The sequence below is a fragment of the Eutrema salsugineum genome, unplaced genomic scaffold (assembly GCF_000478725.1).
Source record: "Eutrema salsugineum unplaced genomic scaffold, Eutsalg1_0 scaffold_13, whole genome shotgun sequence".
In the NCBI taxonomy this organism is placed as follows: Eukaryota; Viridiplantae; Streptophyta; class Magnoliopsida; order Brassicales; family Brassicaceae; genus Eutrema; species Eutrema salsugineum.
The window spans coordinates 2082613-2099063 of NW_006256885.1; the positions used below are offsets into that span (position 1 = coordinate 2082613).

The window sequence follows — 16451 nt, forward strand, 5'->3', positions numbered from 1 at the left end:
AAAAACGAGCATATAAATTAAGAGCCTCCCGAGAGGCAAATAAGTTCAAAAGCCCACCAAGGGCTCGGAAATAAAAGTATTACAAGCAAAATAACCCATGAAAGGGCAAATAAGTTCGAGAGTAAGAAAGAACAGAAAAAGATTAAGCGGTCTTCTATAAATAGAACATCTTTCTTGGTTGGTTAGAAAAAGATTAAAAAGTTTCCTTTTATGGTTAACAACATTTTATTGGTTAGTGAGAAAAGTAAGCTTTCCCTTAATAGATATTTGATTCACACTGGATGTACTCCTAGTTTCTATTGCAATAGAACAGTGATGTAGTTGTAATATAAAAGATTCGAAATCCAGAGGACCAATGTTACTCTATGACTTTGCGAGGATTGAATTAAAGCTAAGACAAAAGATGGTTTGTTACGAAAACTAAAAAGTAAACAGATGGCAAACAACGATTTAAATTCGAATTAAAACAAGCACTAGACCAAAGCAATTCGCAGGAATTTCAGAGATAAGAACCAGATGACTATTCAGGACACAAATGTAACGCAAGTCTCGAACTCAAACAGAAAAGCTTATCGATCCACTGTCGTGATCTCGATAACTTTGTCTAACAACCTAAATCCTAAACTGTCGTTTGAACCTAGAAAATTGCAGACAAGCATTAGCTAGCAGGTTTGATATGTTCACGATTTGCCTTAACTTCAACTGTCGTTGGCTAAGGACAAATTGCTCACCAATGTTTATTCTAGCAACCTATTACACTTTTGATGAACAGATTAACCTAAAATCGCAGATTGAGTGATCAAGTCAACCTAAGCATTAAGTCTAACAATGGTGAAGACAATAGATATCAAGCCCTATTTGCATCTAATCCTCTAACTCATGAAATCCTTTGAACGCTTTAATCTAGCTAAGAGATCTACTCAGACATGGAGAAAAGAAACACAGAAACAGATGAAAAGAAATTCATAGATTAAAATCGCAGAAGAGATAATAGGGTTCAGAATTCTTCTCAAAGTGTAGCAGATTTCTTCTCCCAAAAGCTTACAAGTAAAAACTCTGTGGTTCAGGAAATTGTAAAAGAAAAACGTGATAATAAAAACACAGGCGGCTCTGGGCTTTTTATTCCATCTCACGCGACTTAGGATTAGGTAAAATCGTTTTCCTTATTTTTCTCCCGTCCGGAGCAAGTGCTCCACGAATGGTCCGAACCGGGAGCAGGTGCTCCGCAGATGATTTCTCCAAAAGCGTGTGAAATAGCTCCTTATTGCTCAAATTAATCTCCTTTTGCTCCAATGCCTCCTAAACATTCCAATCCTCTGATAAGGCCTCTAAGTCACCTGAAACTTTCTGAAAAGACTCCAAAAACTCATAAAACAATCAGTAAACACAAGTTAGAATGAGTCAAAATCTCCACTCATCAATATTTCTATAAATAGAACATCTTTCTTGTTAAAAATCATATATTTTGGTGGGGATTGAAAATAAAAGACCTTGAATGGTGAAGTACTTCTTCTCCTTCTTGTTGAAGATGTAAAATCTGAGATCCGCGTAAACCACTTGATGTGAATCGACGAGAGTCGAATTGTCTATGGCTACGTAAAGCGAAAGGTACCCTGAACCACTATCCTTCTTGTTCCCGTTAGGGTACACGACAAGAGTCCTATATATCATATGACATTTAGTACTATGAAAATTCCGATTCATGCGAATAAAGATCAGATAACAACTTACCAGTTGTGTTCACCAACCGGAAAAGGACGAGAATCGAATCTCTCTGCGTTGGTTGACTTAAGGAGTGTGTTGAAAGACTCCATCTTTAAAGAGTAAGTAGATGGACGACTATGTCTTAGACCCGTTACTGCGCTTGAAGCTGAGACTTTATAGTCACGAGATGTGATCTCTTGATGTTTACGTAAGTAATGTGTTTCTTCCAGGTTTGTTGGTTCTGCTCCGGTTTCCTCTGTTTTGAGACAACAACAACAAAAAAAAAAAAAAACATTGCACCACGGTGTTTAGATACACAGTCTAAGCATATAATCTAAAAGACATAGATGGATATTCTTGAATAGAAGAAAAACAAAGATCATGGTGTACGTTTCAGATTTGTGTTCAAGTCATCAGTGAATTGTCGAATGAGGGAAGGTGCAGAAGAAGATGTGATCATGAAGAGACAAAACAAGAGATAAACAATAGAGATGGTGTTTCTGTAGTGACTCGTCATCTTTTACGGTTTTGTGAGGGTGAACTGATGAAGTGTCGAGAACAGAGCGACTAGTGAGTCTCTTATATAGTACTTTGGAATAGAGGCATAAATGCTTTGGAATAATATACTGAGCCTCCTATGCAGAGAGATAGGAATCTCATCCTTTTCCGGTTGGTACAGACTCTAAAAGTCTAGAGGTATAAATGCTCAGGTATTTTTTTGCCTCGTGTTTGCAATGGCAAATTAAAAGTTGATATATCTTTTTTTTGGTTGATAAGGTGGTTACATTTTTTTTTTTTTACGACAAATACCCCAGTTACATTTTTTATATGGGATCATTTACTTCAAAACTTCAACTCCCGAACTGATAAATTGGATTTTTATTGGTTTCTAACATTTGCTTTGTATCTTTTATCAAGTCAAAATGTCTTTTAAGATTTTTAAATCTTTTATCGAGTCTTTCAGGTATAAGTTGTTTTGGAGGGAAAAAAAGTCAACTTGGGTTCAAATGGCTATATGAAGATGCACAGAATCATGCAGATGCGTTAGAAGTTTGTCATTCGTTAAAATATATTTTCACCAATGGATCGAGCTCCAATTTTGATTGAAGATAATATATTGTGTTAGATTTCAATTCATTTGGAAGTGGTTTGAGTATATTCCAACAATGTGATGGAAATTTTTGCCAATTTTCTATGAAAACAATCCAGTTTGGTGATCAGAGAGCGTTGGGATTTGCATGACATGATACCCGTCACAGATACCAGTCACAGGCATCTTTCCTGCACCTGATGCACTTCACGCTATACACTTCACGCGCAGAGCATACAGAGCCGTTCCTACCAGTTTAGAGACTATAAATGAATATAATATTTATGATCTATTTTAGTTTCTAAAATAAAAATTTGTAGAAGACGATTAAAGGTTTTATTTCGAAACACCAAAAATTTATGTTTTTTTTACTCAATGATATGTGTAATTTTCAATTGATAAAACAATTAAATTGATGAAAAAAAAATTGGTTCAAAATTAATAATGATGGCATATAAAAATCAAATATTAAAAAGATGAAAAAATGAATATGAAAAACTTTACATAGATAAGTCTAAGTTTTTGAAAAGAAAATAAATAATATAGATAAATATTTTTAAATTAAATAGAAGTTAAGTAAAAAGAAAAAGACACAAATAAAAAAGTTAGAGGAGTTGCATACTAAAAATTTAATAAATGAAAGATATTTGAAAAGTATTTAATTTAAAATTTATGCAAAACTGGTATGAAGTGGGGTCCGATTGGTACGAACTGTGATTGTTGGCTGTAACTGTAGACTTTTGGCTGTAAAGATTTTAGCTGTTAAAACTGAGACTGTTGTTTTTAAAGTCTGATTGTTGACATAAACTGTAAAAACTGTGACTGTTAATTTAAATATTTATTTTTTGATTAAAATACAAATTATATAAGAAAAAACAAATAACAAAATTTATTATTAACATAAATAATCAATACAATAAAAAAATATAATAAAGAAAATACAAAAGCTCAAAAATTAATATATTAATCGTTAAAAAACTTCATCTATACTAATTATTTTTTATATTGCTTTAATTATCAAAAATTGCATCAAGAAGTGGAATAAATTGAAAAAAATTTGGATGAACTTCTGGAGCTTCCGGATTTTTCAGATAAATGTTGTAATGATCTATTAAACAATATAAACGATTTTTTCCTTGTTTCCAATGCAAATCAGCTCCAATCTGTTCATGAAACTTTTGAATAATCTTTATAATTCTTCTCGTTGTTACTTCTATCGTGTTTTTCCATAATAATATGCTGAAGAAATATGGATGTGACCTCTTCTGACCAATTAAATTTCTGAAAAATTAAAATATATTTTAACCATCAAATTTTGATATCTAAAAAAAGAACTCACAAATCTATTGATTTTGAAATCATATGTGATATACCTTAGTTTTACGGGATGATGAAGATGCCATTATTGTAGGAATTGAAAGCTTGAAGACTACCTAAAAAAATAGTGTCTCCAGTTTTTCTTATATAGCTTTCAATAAAATATATATTATTATAGTATTTATAGTGATATTCTAATTAGTGTTTGATTGTTTCAAAGATTTTATTGAATATTTTGTTATATTTTTGTGTTAAATTTTTCATTTGGTTACCACTCCTTTACACGAGCAAGTGCATCAAAATAACAGTCAACTCTTATTAGTTATCAAAATTTCAGCATTACAATAATTTATTAAATAAAATAAAAGAAATTATTATCTTAGGGAAATGTAAAACAAAAAAAATTCTACGTAAGGAGTAGGAGAGAAACTTTAAAAGCCACAAAAGAGGCTGTTAAAAATAACAAAAAAAAATTTGAAAAGTGCTGTAAAGACTATTAAATATTTTAAAGTTTAAAAAGTCTAATTGGGAAAAAAATTGCTGTAAGAACTGTTAAACTCATTAAAGTCCTCACAGCCTACACATCAAAGTCATGGTCACCGCTATATGCATATATTAAATTATAAAGTTCCAAATCATATTATTAGATGGTCATTACCATAGTCAAATGTTTTTGTAAGTCGATGCCGTAGGTGAATGTTTAAATTTTAACATGGTGGGCACGGCCCTGGGAGCATACCGGGCACAGACACCAGTCATGGGCAACTTTCTTGTGACCGGTATGGTACACAGACGAGAAAGAATTTATTTTTTCGCCTGGCTTTTTCCTGTTTCAGGTATAGAAAAGATGCCCATGAGAAGATATTTACACCTGTTTTCACAAATTTGGAGAATATTTCTAAACCTTTTTACTGTTATTTCTTTCTATTTTAGTACCTAATTCTTGTTTTTGTTGCCTCGTGTTTGTCATGAATAAAACTAAAGTTGAAGACCCTTTTTTTATAAAGTAGTTACATTAATTTTTTTATTTAAAAGTTTACCTTTAATCTACAAAAATGCAAAACAACCATCTATTATATGATAAACCCCGCACTAAAAACCTTTACTAGTGCTGCTGATTAAAACAAACATTCTACCAAATTCATAATTAATCTGACACAGATTGAAAGAACACATATATATATATATATATATGTATATTTATATACTTTGGCCGACTCATATTACAGAAATCATTTATAACAAAGAACCAAACGTTAATGTTACTTAGAGTGATTTAGTAATTGTAGTAGAAAAAAGGATTAGTTTTCTAAATTTTGAAAACTTTGATTAGTTTCCATAATACAAAAATTAATTTTTTATATCACCTCAATTATTGTTTACTACAAATTATGAAACCAATTACATCGATTTATGATGGACTGGACAACTTTACTCTTCACATAGGGGACCATGATGAAGGGTTCCATTTACACTATACTAAAAGAATTTCTACAAATTTATCTTCATTATATGCATTAAATCGCATTATCTGGAAATCAAACTCTATAAATCAAACTCTATACTTCACACAGTAGAAATTATGTAATGACTCATTTATCATCAATTATTTTAAATCCATCTCAATTTTAGCTGGTGACTCATGTGAGTTTCAAATTCTACATCAATTTAACAAATGTTCTGATATGAATAATATTAATTTTTATAAGTTTAAAAAACTTGATTATGCTATTTTCTATCATTAAAATATTTATCAATTATTTATGATTTTAAAAGTGATTCAATTATATTTTATCAACATCTTTTTTTTTTTGGTTCAAATTTATCAACATCTTAAAAATATATTTAAAAACCAAAATGCTATTAATCTACTAAAATTAACTTAAGAGTGTTTTATGATTCATTCTGTAAAAGTGTGGTTCGACTCAAGAGATCCAATCCAAATGACTCAACAAAACAACTTAGTTTATGGTGGAAATCAAACTTAGGCTTACTAAAATTAGATGGCAGGGGCCTAAGACCTGGTCCATCTAGCACGACACCACCTTGATTGGGTTCAAATTTAGTTACAGTGAAATGCATAGAGAATCAATCAATCAATGCTCCGCTCCAAAGTCTAAAGTTTCTTGCTATGTACCGAAATACACGCAATAAAGTGTCTCTCCCACGTTCCATAAAGTAGTTGTATACACAGATAAACCTTCGAATATTATTATCAGATGTTTCCATTTCATAAAATCATTCAGATTTTTAGAATCAAAATTCGAGTAACTGTCATGGTTAATTTTTTTTTTTGTAGAGCTGTTTTCAAGATCTTTGCAAGCAGGAAAAAATAAATGTCTAATGAACAAGAAGTGGTTGGTCCATGGTCTGTGTCTGTGAAAACGTAAATTGCATGGAAATTTCGTCTAAGTTGAAATTTCCAGTTCGGAATCAATTAGTTGGAATTAGTCTTGAAAAAAAATGAGGAAGTGCCGCAGAAGAACCAGAAGATACCGGTAAAGACGATTGCGAGACAAGTCATTTTGGCAACATGAAGGAAACTTGCATTTATGTTATAGAAGCGGTTTGGAAGCATTGCATTTTTAATAAAATAGGAAGAGAAGATTATTGTAGGTGTTCTCATCATTAAGTAAAAAAGGTTTTAAACAAACTAATATTATTGAAATCTTCACGAAATTACCTCATTATTATGCTCATTAGATACATTTTTGTTACTTTTTCTCGTATATTGAACATTTGAATTGTAATAATGAATATATTGAATATTTGAATTAATGGATTGACAAAGGAATCAGGAACAGGTTTGGCTCTATTCGACTACTTGGGGCAACAGATACGATAATGGGCTCCAAGAATGGTTTGCATCAAGACCAAGATTTCGATTTAAGCTATTTTTTTTGTTCGTATAAAACTTAACATTTCTTCAACAAAAAAATGAATATAATTGTAGTTCCATTTTTTTGTTGATAGTTTAAGTCTACTCATGCTTTGTTTTTAAAGTGTTTTTTTAATGCCTGAAGAGACAAAAATGAAGGACAAGAGTTGGGCTAATGATTGAATTAACGATTTTTGACTTGCGGTAAAAATCCTTGGTGCATGTAAGAAGAAAGATGATGTTTTGATATGTATATGAGAAATATAAACTCATTTTATTTGAAACGCAAACACAACACAGGGGATTGATAACAAAGAAAAAACATGGAGTTGCAAGTTCCTTGGTTAACAAGAGAAAATTTAATTAGGGAAGTACTTGGTTGAAGATATGGCTTCAATTTCGACTTGAACCATCAACACATCATTCACGAGGAAACCCTTTGATGAATCTTTGAGATCAGAGAGTGAGATAAACTCATGAAGACCCCACCCAAATTCATCTCCATATCCCTGACCATTGAACCAATGATCAACTGCCAAAATAAAAAAAAACATTACTAATTAGTCACCGGGGATGTCTCCATATATAGCCATGAATAAATAAATATGTTTTGCTTACTTTGCATCTCTATATTATTGAATTGTCGTTGGTTAAGAACTCGAAGCTTGGCTCGAACATAAATCTTCTCATAGGGTCTGAACTTCTCGTTGGCGTTAACGATAAGATACATCGACAAGGCTTTTCCCTCTCCCGTGGCACGACCACTTGGATTCACTTGTATATTCCTGATCATCATTACGTAATAACGTAATACTTTGTTACTACCACTATATACTCTTAAGTAAAAGCAAGAGAGCTTTTCATTTTGAAAATAATGCATGTGGACTCACTCACCAACGTCTTCCTCCAATGGAGAACACATCTGAGTAGTAGGTATCTTTGAGCAGCGTGGAGAATCCCCGAATGGTCCAGGTAAATCTCGGGTTATAGAATTTCTCAGCGACAGTGAAAAGTTCAGATTTTTCAAACAGAGAAGGAACGGTCACATCAACACCAAACTCGCAGTGATCTCCATCGTAGAGGTATCCATTTCTTGAGTCTTTAAAAGTATCAACAGGGAGAACCTGAGAGAATCCCCACATCGTTTTGAAGAGATTGAATCTCCATCCATGTGTATCTGTAGTAACAAAACATAGATTGATAGATATTACTATACATAATAGACCATCTCTCTTGTTTAAAGATCACATATTTGGTGTGGGGATTGAAAACTAGCAAAAACCTTGGATGGTAAAGTACTTCTTCTCTATCCTGTTGAAGACATAAAACCTGAGATCAACGTAAACTTCTTGATGTGGAGAGAGAGTTGAATTGTCTATGGCTACGTAAAGCGAAAGGAACCCTGCACCATTATCTTTCTTGTTCCCGTTGGGATACACAACAAGTGTCCTGCATAGACATTTGTATTAGCATGTAAAAGATTCGACACGAGTGAATAGAGATCATATTATCAGAAAAGTACCAGTTGTATCCAGAGGCCGAGAAAGGACGAGATACGTATCTCTCTGTGTTCGTTGACTTAAGGAGCGTGTTAAAAGACTCCATCTTGAGAGAGTAAGTAGCTGGAGGACGATCTCTGAGTCCCGTCAATTTGTTTGAATCTGAGAGTTTATAATTACGTGATGAGATCTCTTGATGTTGATATGGGTAATGCGCTTCTCCCTGGATTGTTTTTGGTCCTGCTCCATTCTCCTCTGTTTTGAGAAAGAAAACAGAGCATTTGACATCAAAACAGAGGATGTGTCACAATGTTCAAATATATCACAGTCCAAACACATATAGTATAAAAGATATTTAGATAGATCCTCATAAATATTGGATCATATCTAATAGCAAAAGAGATTTGCATACGCTGCAGATTTGTGTTGAGGTCATCAGTGAATTGGCGTATGAAGGAACGTGAAGAGGCAGACGTGATGAAGAGGCAAAACAAGAGATTAACAGCAGAAACTGTGTTTGTGTAGTGACTCTTCATCTTTGAAGGTTGTATATGTGAGTGAACTGTAGATAACAGAGGTTAGTGAGAGTGGACTTATATACTTGAGAGGCATATTTGCTTTGCATGCTTAGGAAGACTCCAGAAATTTATTAAATTATTACATGATACTGTTGTTTATTATTATTATATTTTTAATACCTAACTCTTGTGTTTTTTTGCCTCGTGTTTGTCATGGAAAATGAAAAGTTGAAATCACTTTTTGGTTTATAAGGTGGTTACATTCATCATGGGGAAATTGCAGAAAAAAAATTGTATATGTTTTTTTTTTTCATTTTACTTTCAATCTGTGAAAATGCAAAACAACCATCTATATAATGTAAAACCCGCAATAATAGCCTCTACGAGTGGTGCTGATTACTCCTCATATTTAAACAAACATTCGACCAAAATCATAATAAATCTGACACAGATTGAAAGAACACATACTTTGGCTCCACTCGTATGATAGAAATCTATATATATAAAGTAAAATGTTCTCAAACTCTAAAATTTTGACACATCATCAATTCATTTATTAATTTATAATTTATTATATTTTGTGTTATTATACTTTAATTCTCATAGTAACTATCATCCATTAATATAACAAGAATATGAATATACATTTTTTATAAATAATAGTTTATATATTAATGCATTTAGTCATTATTATTTTAAATTATTTATTTTGTTTATATGATTCAACAGATATGTATAGTAAAACATAAAATTTTAAGATAGTCAGATTTGGATACAGTTTTGTCAAATCCGAAAAACAAATTCTCGGATCCAAAATTTTTAATGTCTAAAAATATTAAAATTCGTTTTAAAACCAATATAAAACACTAGAATATAACAAAAGACATAAATTTGAAGAAAATTAGAATGATAAATTATAAAATTAAAATGCATATAGACGGGTTAGGAATATTTGCACGAATTTCAAAAAGCTCAAGTGAAAATTATATCATTTTCTATTTTAATTATTTTTGTTATTTGTAATAGAATATCATGTAATAATTTACAAAATAAAATTTATTTTTTAAAATGACTACTTAAATAATAATATAGAGAGTGAGAATGCATATTTGTGAAACAAATTGTGATATCACAAAATGTTAACATGTTCAACCTAATCTTTGAAACATAAAATGGGTGAAGTTCCCCTTAAAAAATTATATAGAGCTCATGTTAGAGATGTGACATTGAGAGTGACTAGAAAAAAGAAAAACATGAGAAAGATAGAAATTTCAACTGGTCCAATATGTTGTGTGTGGTTCAACATGTTGCATTGATGAGAGAGAGAACATGAGAGGGAAAGGAGAGTGAGAGGGAAAAGGATAGTGAGAGGGAGAGGGAGATGGAGAAGGAGAGGGAGAGGGAGATGGAGAGGGAGATGGAGAGGGAAATGAGTGTAGAAAAAAAAAGATTATGAATATATTTTGAAAATATGTTAGGGAATTGAGATATTTTTAAATAATTAATTGCCTCTTACATATATTTTTTCCTGAATACAGTAATTAAGAATTGTATATGTTCCAAAATCATAAACCCGCATAAATATAAAGATATCTATAAACTAAAATGATTTAAAGTTTTAATTGATATATTATTTGATTATTTTTTATATGTTTTATATAAATTATAAAATACAATAAGTATATATAAAAAATTAAAATACAAAATCTAATAAAAAAAATTGATATTGTAAAGTTTTTTCTTAAATATGTTAATAAATACAATACAAAATTCCGCGCGCAGATCAGCCCCTAGTAATTAATAAGATAGAACCAAAACTTTAGTGTTACTTACGGTGATTTGTAATTGTACTAGAAAAAGGACTAGTTTTAAATTTTGAAGACTTCGATTACTTTTTACAATACAAAAAATAACTTTTTTCTAAAATTTAGAATAGACTCAAAGGTCAATGATGAAAAGTAAACGCATTATCAAACCAGCTTGGGATTTACCCCAACTGGTATACTAGTCACAAAGAAAACAATATATCATGCACAAGTCTCAGTACTTTTTCACCTCCCTAAGCATCTACTAAATCATCTCCCCTTCTATATATATATATTCACACACATATCATAATCCTGAGCAAGTCTCACACTCTCTAGAGTTCAGTAATTCAAAAATCTTTGACATGATGATGAGTTACTAGAAAGATACTTTATGTATTGTTTCTCTCTTGCCTTGTCTGTTCATCACCTCTTCTTTTGTAGGACCAGTCCCAAACGTGGAGAATGGTTCTCAGAAACTTATCCCCACTCAAATATCATCACGTGATATACCAAACTCTCAATATCGAGTACGGTGAAAGGCCTGAGAGAACGTCCTCCATCGTCTTATTCTCTCAAATTGGAATCTCAACACACTCATTATTCATTAAGACTCTACCTACACCGAGAAATATGAGCCGCGTCTTCTTAGGGTCGGTAGATACAATTGGTGCGTACCATTTCTGTTTTGTTTTTCTGCTTTAATTTATTAATTAAAAAAATGTTCTGTGCCTTTGTCCTTATGTAGACCCGCAACAATAATACTTGTGTCCATGCAACGTAAATCGTCTCTACCAAATTAATATAGCACCATGATGTCCCATTTTTGCTGAATAATTTCTATATCGATAATTTCACACGAACAAATAACACACATTAATTGAAAAGCAGGACGCTCACTGTGTATGTGTGAGACCCCGCTCCCTTCTTCCCTTCCGGGAACTAGACAGATCGGCTATCAAATCCATGAGATTTCGAATCTGTCCGACGGTCGGCAGTCGTTTGGTTCAAAAGGTTCGTAAGACTTGTCTACTATCTCTGCAATCACCACGTGATCTTTCTCCGTGTTTTTGTATTCACTCACACAGTACCACGGACCACTTCCCGGTATGTTATCCATTCTGAGATTGCTCCAGTATACGCACGCTTAACTTTGGAGTTTTCTCAAGACCAGTGCACTTTGATGACATAGGTAACCAAATCAATTCTTATAAATCTTTTTCATATATACTAAAAATCGAGATATCACAGTAAGTATGAAACAAGAATGATTATGGTGCTATTAATTCAAATCGTTAGAATGATGATCTTATTTTTATCTTGTATCGAGTCAAAGTTTTGTTTGTGTTTTACCATGTCCAAGTTTAAGTACCACATAATATTTGTACAAAGTAAACAAATCACTTGTTGTTGAGTTTTTTTTTGTTTAGATCTCAAGGATATCATCTATGATGGTTGCCTAGAGCTATGGTTTGCCATAAGAAGCTAGATTCACTTTCAAGTTTCTTCTTCTAAACTCAGTTTAAAGCTATACATGTCGTAAACACGTTTTTCTTTGCTTGAATATACATCAGTCAAAAAAAAAAAAAAAATCCCTTGATGCTTGCAAGAAGGGCGATTATTTTATAATATGTATGAGAGTTTAAACTCATTTATTTGAAACGCAAACTCAGACATATTATTTGGTGGCTGATAACAAAGCAAAAACATGCATGGAGTTGCAAGTTCCTTGGTTAGAGAAAATCTAATTAGGGAAATACTTGGTTGAAGATATGGCTTCAAGTTCCGCTTGAACCATCAACACATCATTGACAAGGAAACCCTTTGATGAATCTTTGAGATCAGAGAGTGGCATAAACTCAGGACGACCCCACCCAAATCCATCTCCATATCCCGGACCATTGAACCAATTATCAACTGCCAAAATAAAGAAAGCTCACAAGAAAGCACTCATTAGTCACCGGGGATGCATGTCTCCATATATAGCCATGAATAAATATGTTTTGCTTACTTAGTATCTCTACATTATTATTGAATTATCGTTGGTTAAGAACTCGAAGCTTGGCTCGAACATAAATCTTCTCATAGGGTCTGAACTTCTCATTGGCGTTAAGGATAAGATACATCGACAAGGCTTTTCCCTCTCCCCAGGCACGACCACTTGGATGCAATTGTATATTCCTGATCTCATCATTACGCAATACTTGTTAGTACCACTATATACTCTTGAGTAAAAGCAAGAGAGCTTTCACATTTTGAAAATTAATGCATGTGGACTCACTCACCAACGTCTTCCTCCAATGGAGAACACATCTGAGTAGTAGGTATCTTTGAGCAGCGTGGAGAATCCCCGAATGGTCCAGGTAAATCTTGGGTTATGGAATCTCTCAGCGACAGTGAAAAGTTCAGATTTTTCAAAGCGAGAAGGAATGGTCACATCAACACCAAACTCGCAGTGATCTCCATCGTAGAGGTATCCATTTTTCGAGTCTTTAAATGTATTAACAGGGAGAACCTGAGAGAATCCCCACATCGTTTTGAAGAGATTGAATCTCCATCCATGTGTATCTGCAACAAAACATAACATAGAATGATAGATATTACTATACACAAAAGAGCATCTCTTTTGTTAAGAGATCACATATTTGGTAGGGGGGAATTGAAAACTAGCAACAACCTTGGATGGTAAAGAACTTCTTCTCTATCTTGTTGAAGACATAAAACCTGAGATCAACGTAAACTTCTTGATGTGGAGAGAGAGTTGAATTGTCTATGGCTACGTAAAGCGAAAGGAACCCTGCACCATTATCTTTCTTGTTCCCGTTGGGATACACAACAAGTGTCCTGCATAGACATTTGTATTAGCGTGTATCAGAGTCGACACGAGTGAATGAAGATCAGATTATCAAAAATGTACCAGTTGTATCCAGAGGCCGAGAAAGGACGAGATACATATCTTTCTGTGTTCGTTGACTTAAGGAGCGTGTTAAAAGACTAATCTCTGAGACCCTTCAATGTGTTTGAAGCTGAGAGTTTATAGTTACGTGATGAGATCTCTTGAGTTTTATGTGAGTAATGCGCTTCTCCCTGGACTGTGTTTGGTGCTGCTCCATTCTCCTCTGCTTTGAGAAAGAAAACAGAGCATTTGAAAACAAAACAGAGGATGTGTCACAATGTTGAAAAATACAGAGTCCAAACACATATAGTATAAAAGATATTTAGATAGGTCAAATCTAAAAGCAAAGGAGGTTGCATATGCTGCAGATTTGTGTTGAAATCATCAGTGAATTGCCGTATGAAAGAACGTGAAGAGGAAGACGTGATGAAGAGACAAAACAAGAGATAAACAGCATAAACCGTGTTTGTGTAGAAATTCGTCATCTTTTAAGGTTATATATCTGATTGGAGTGTAGAGAAAAAGAGATTAGTGAGACTTATATAGTGAGAGGGATAGATACTTTGGAATGCTTAGGAAGACTCCAAATATTTCTGAAATTATAACATGATACTGTGTTGTTTCTTCTTCTTACCTAACTCTTGTTGTCTCGTGTTTTTCCATGGACAATTTTTTTTTGTCAAATCATGCAAATTTAAAAGCTGGAATCTCATGATAAGGTGGTTACATTTATCATGGGGAAATTGCAGAAAAACCCCGCTTTATACGTTTTTTTTATGTTTACTCTCAATCTGCGAAAGTGCAAAACAAACCATCTAGTATGTATATGATAAACCCCACAGTAAAAACCAGTGTTCAAAAAATCGGCCAAGTCGACGACTAGGCAGCCGCCTGTTCGGGTTAGCCGACCCGATTTTCATAAAATTAGTGAAGCAAATCCGGATAATAAATCGAAACAAGTCGGAGAAAATCAGAAAAATCAGACCAAATCGGTCAAATCAAATTAATTATTATTTTTTTTTTCAATCAATTTTTATGGTTTGAGATGGTAAACCAACATCGGTTTACAGAAAGGAGAACAAAAACAAAAAAAATTTGAAACTTTGGTTTAGGATTAATAACTTAATATAATCATCTCAATACTCCACCGTCGCTTATCTCATTCCTTCATAAACTTTTGCTGAAGAATAGTTAGTCGATCCACTTCAAATCAATGAAGAACCTAATGGTCATCCTACTTACCAAATCCAAAGTGATGAGCCTAGTAGAGATATCAATTCCGACGATGAAAATGATATAGCCATTGATTTTGAATTTGAGTCTGAAAATGAGCTGCTAGTAGATATGGATGTGTTTGAAGAATAAGTTAGATATATTTCTCTTTATATTACGTTTTTAAAGTTTTTAGATTAAAACTTACTTTAATTTGAAGAATTTGATGATTTTTAGTTTGGTTTCTATGTTGAACTTTATTCTATAATTTTATTTATCAATTTTGCTTACTTTTATAATACTTTTCAAGAAAACGATTAAGTTTTTTTAAAAATATGATATATAGATAAAAAAATTTATAAAAAAATAATACAAATTTCGTTAACGCCTAGTCTCCGCCTAATCTCCGACTAATCCACCTAGGCGCTAATCTCCTATATATCACATGCCTAGCCATCGCCTAGCGATTTTTTGAACATTGATAAAAACCTTTACGAGTGGTGCACTCCTCATATTGAAACAAACATTCGACCAAAATCATAATCAATCTGACACAAATTGAAAGAACATATATATAATTTGGCTCCACTCCTATAATAGAAATCATTAATAACATAGAACCAAACCGTTAGTGTTAGGGTGATTTAGTAACTGTACTAGAAAAAAGGACTGGTTCTTAAATTTTGAAAACTTTGATTTCTTTCCACAATACAAAATTTTTTTTCTATCGCCTCAATTAGTATCTATTACAAATTATAAAAACAATTACATTTGACGTTTTAAAAAAAAAATAATAATAATACATTTGACGTTTTGACAACGGATAATATTATACGTTCTCAAAAATCTACAATAGATAGTTCTATATGCGCATACGATAGACTACTTTACATTTGACATGCGCGGGATCATGACGAACAACTCTGCTTACACAACGCTATAAATGTTTTGTAAATCTATCTCCATTGATCATTTAATCGCATTCTCTAGAAATCAAACTCTATACCATAGAAGCATTAATGAACCAACAGATCTAAAAAGCTTTCACATACAAAACCTTTTAGACATACTAGTTTCCTCAATCCTTTTTTTCTCTCTTTTTTTTTGTTCAAACCTTTTTTCTCTCTCTCTCTCATAATCGTATATAATTGATTTTTGAGCTTTAAGTTGAAAGAAAAAATTAGACATTTTTTCTGAGACATGCATAACCGAGCATCGAGGTTTGACATTATGCATTGATATCTAGACTCTAGAGCCTCGACGTTATGCAAATTATACAGAGACAAATAATTATCGCAGTACGCGCGTGACATGCATAAACATTCGATGCAGTATCTTCCATGTGTAAACTCTTTTAGTTTTTCTGCTAAAGAACGTGGAGGCTCTAGAAAACAAATGCCAGACCTCGATGTTAATTCAGTTATGCCTGTCACAGGAAAAAACCACTTTTATGTCTAATTTTTCCCATGTGTAAACTCTCGTCCCTTTGAAGATGCACTCGTGAGTCGTATCTCATTTCTTGAAAGAACAAA

The 16451-nt window shown here is 32.7% G+C and overlaps 2 protein-coding genes and 1 pseudogene across 2 annotated transcripts; all 3 read right to left on the reverse strand.

Moving 5' to 3' along the window:
- Positions 1-1333: 1333 nt before the first annotated feature.
- Positions 1334-2221, reverse strand: LOC18023993. Its single transcript, XM_006406327.2, has 4 exons — positions 2095-2221; positions 1732-1960; positions 1491-1660; positions 1334-1347 (listed from the first exon to the last, which is right to left on the reverse strand). Exons 1-4 carry the CDS (start codon positions 2219-2221, stop codon positions 1334-1336), a joined length of 540 nt encoding a protein of 179 aa, XP_006406390.2.
- Positions 2222-7235: 5014 nt separating this feature from the next.
- LOC18023994 lies at positions 7236-9109 on the reverse strand. The gene is made up of 6 exons (XM_006406328.2): positions 8901-9109; positions 8512-8743; positions 8272-8438; positions 7884-8166; positions 7608-7774; positions 7236-7521 (listed from the first exon to the last, which is right to left on the reverse strand). Exons 1-6 carry the CDS (start codon positions 9022-9024, stop codon positions 7349-7351), a joined length of 1146 nt encoding a protein of 381 aa, XP_006406391.1. The 5' UTR covers positions 9025-9109; the 3' UTR covers positions 7236-7348.
- Positions 9110-12408: 3299 nt separating this feature from the next.
- Positions 12409-14192, reverse strand: LOC18023995 (annotated as a pseudogene).
- Positions 14193-16451: the final 2259 nt, after the last annotated feature.

What these genes read in the sequence shown, in the direction of transcription:
- LOC18023993 (XM_006406327.2), bottom strand. Translation starts at nt 2,221, where the DNA reads ATGACGAGTCACTACAGAAACACCATCTCTATTGTTTATCTCTTGTTT. An exon ending in CTTGAACACAAATCTGAAAC is followed by an intron (nt 1,961 to 2,094) that starts GTACACCATGAT and finishes GTCTCAAAACAG; the next exon opens with AGGAAACCGGAGCAGAACCA. An exon ending in CCGGTTGGTGAACACAACTG is followed by an intron (nt 1,661 to 1,731) that starts GTAAGTTGTTAT and finishes TATGATATATAG; the next exon opens with GACTCTTGTCGTGTACCCTA.
- LOC18023994 (XM_006406328.2), bottom strand. Translation starts at nt 9,024, where the DNA reads ATGAAGAGTCACTACACAAACACAGTTTCTGCTGTTAATCTCTTGTTT. An exon ending in TCGGCCTCTGGATACAACTG is followed by an intron (nt 8,439 to 8,511) that starts GTACTTTTCTGA and finishes ATGTCTATGCAG; the next exon opens with GACACTTGTTGTGTATCCCA. An exon ending in GAAGTACTTTACCATCCAAG is followed by an intron (nt 8,167 to 8,271) that starts GTTTTTGCTAGT and finishes TTGTTACTACAG; the next exon opens with ATACACATGGATGGAGATTC.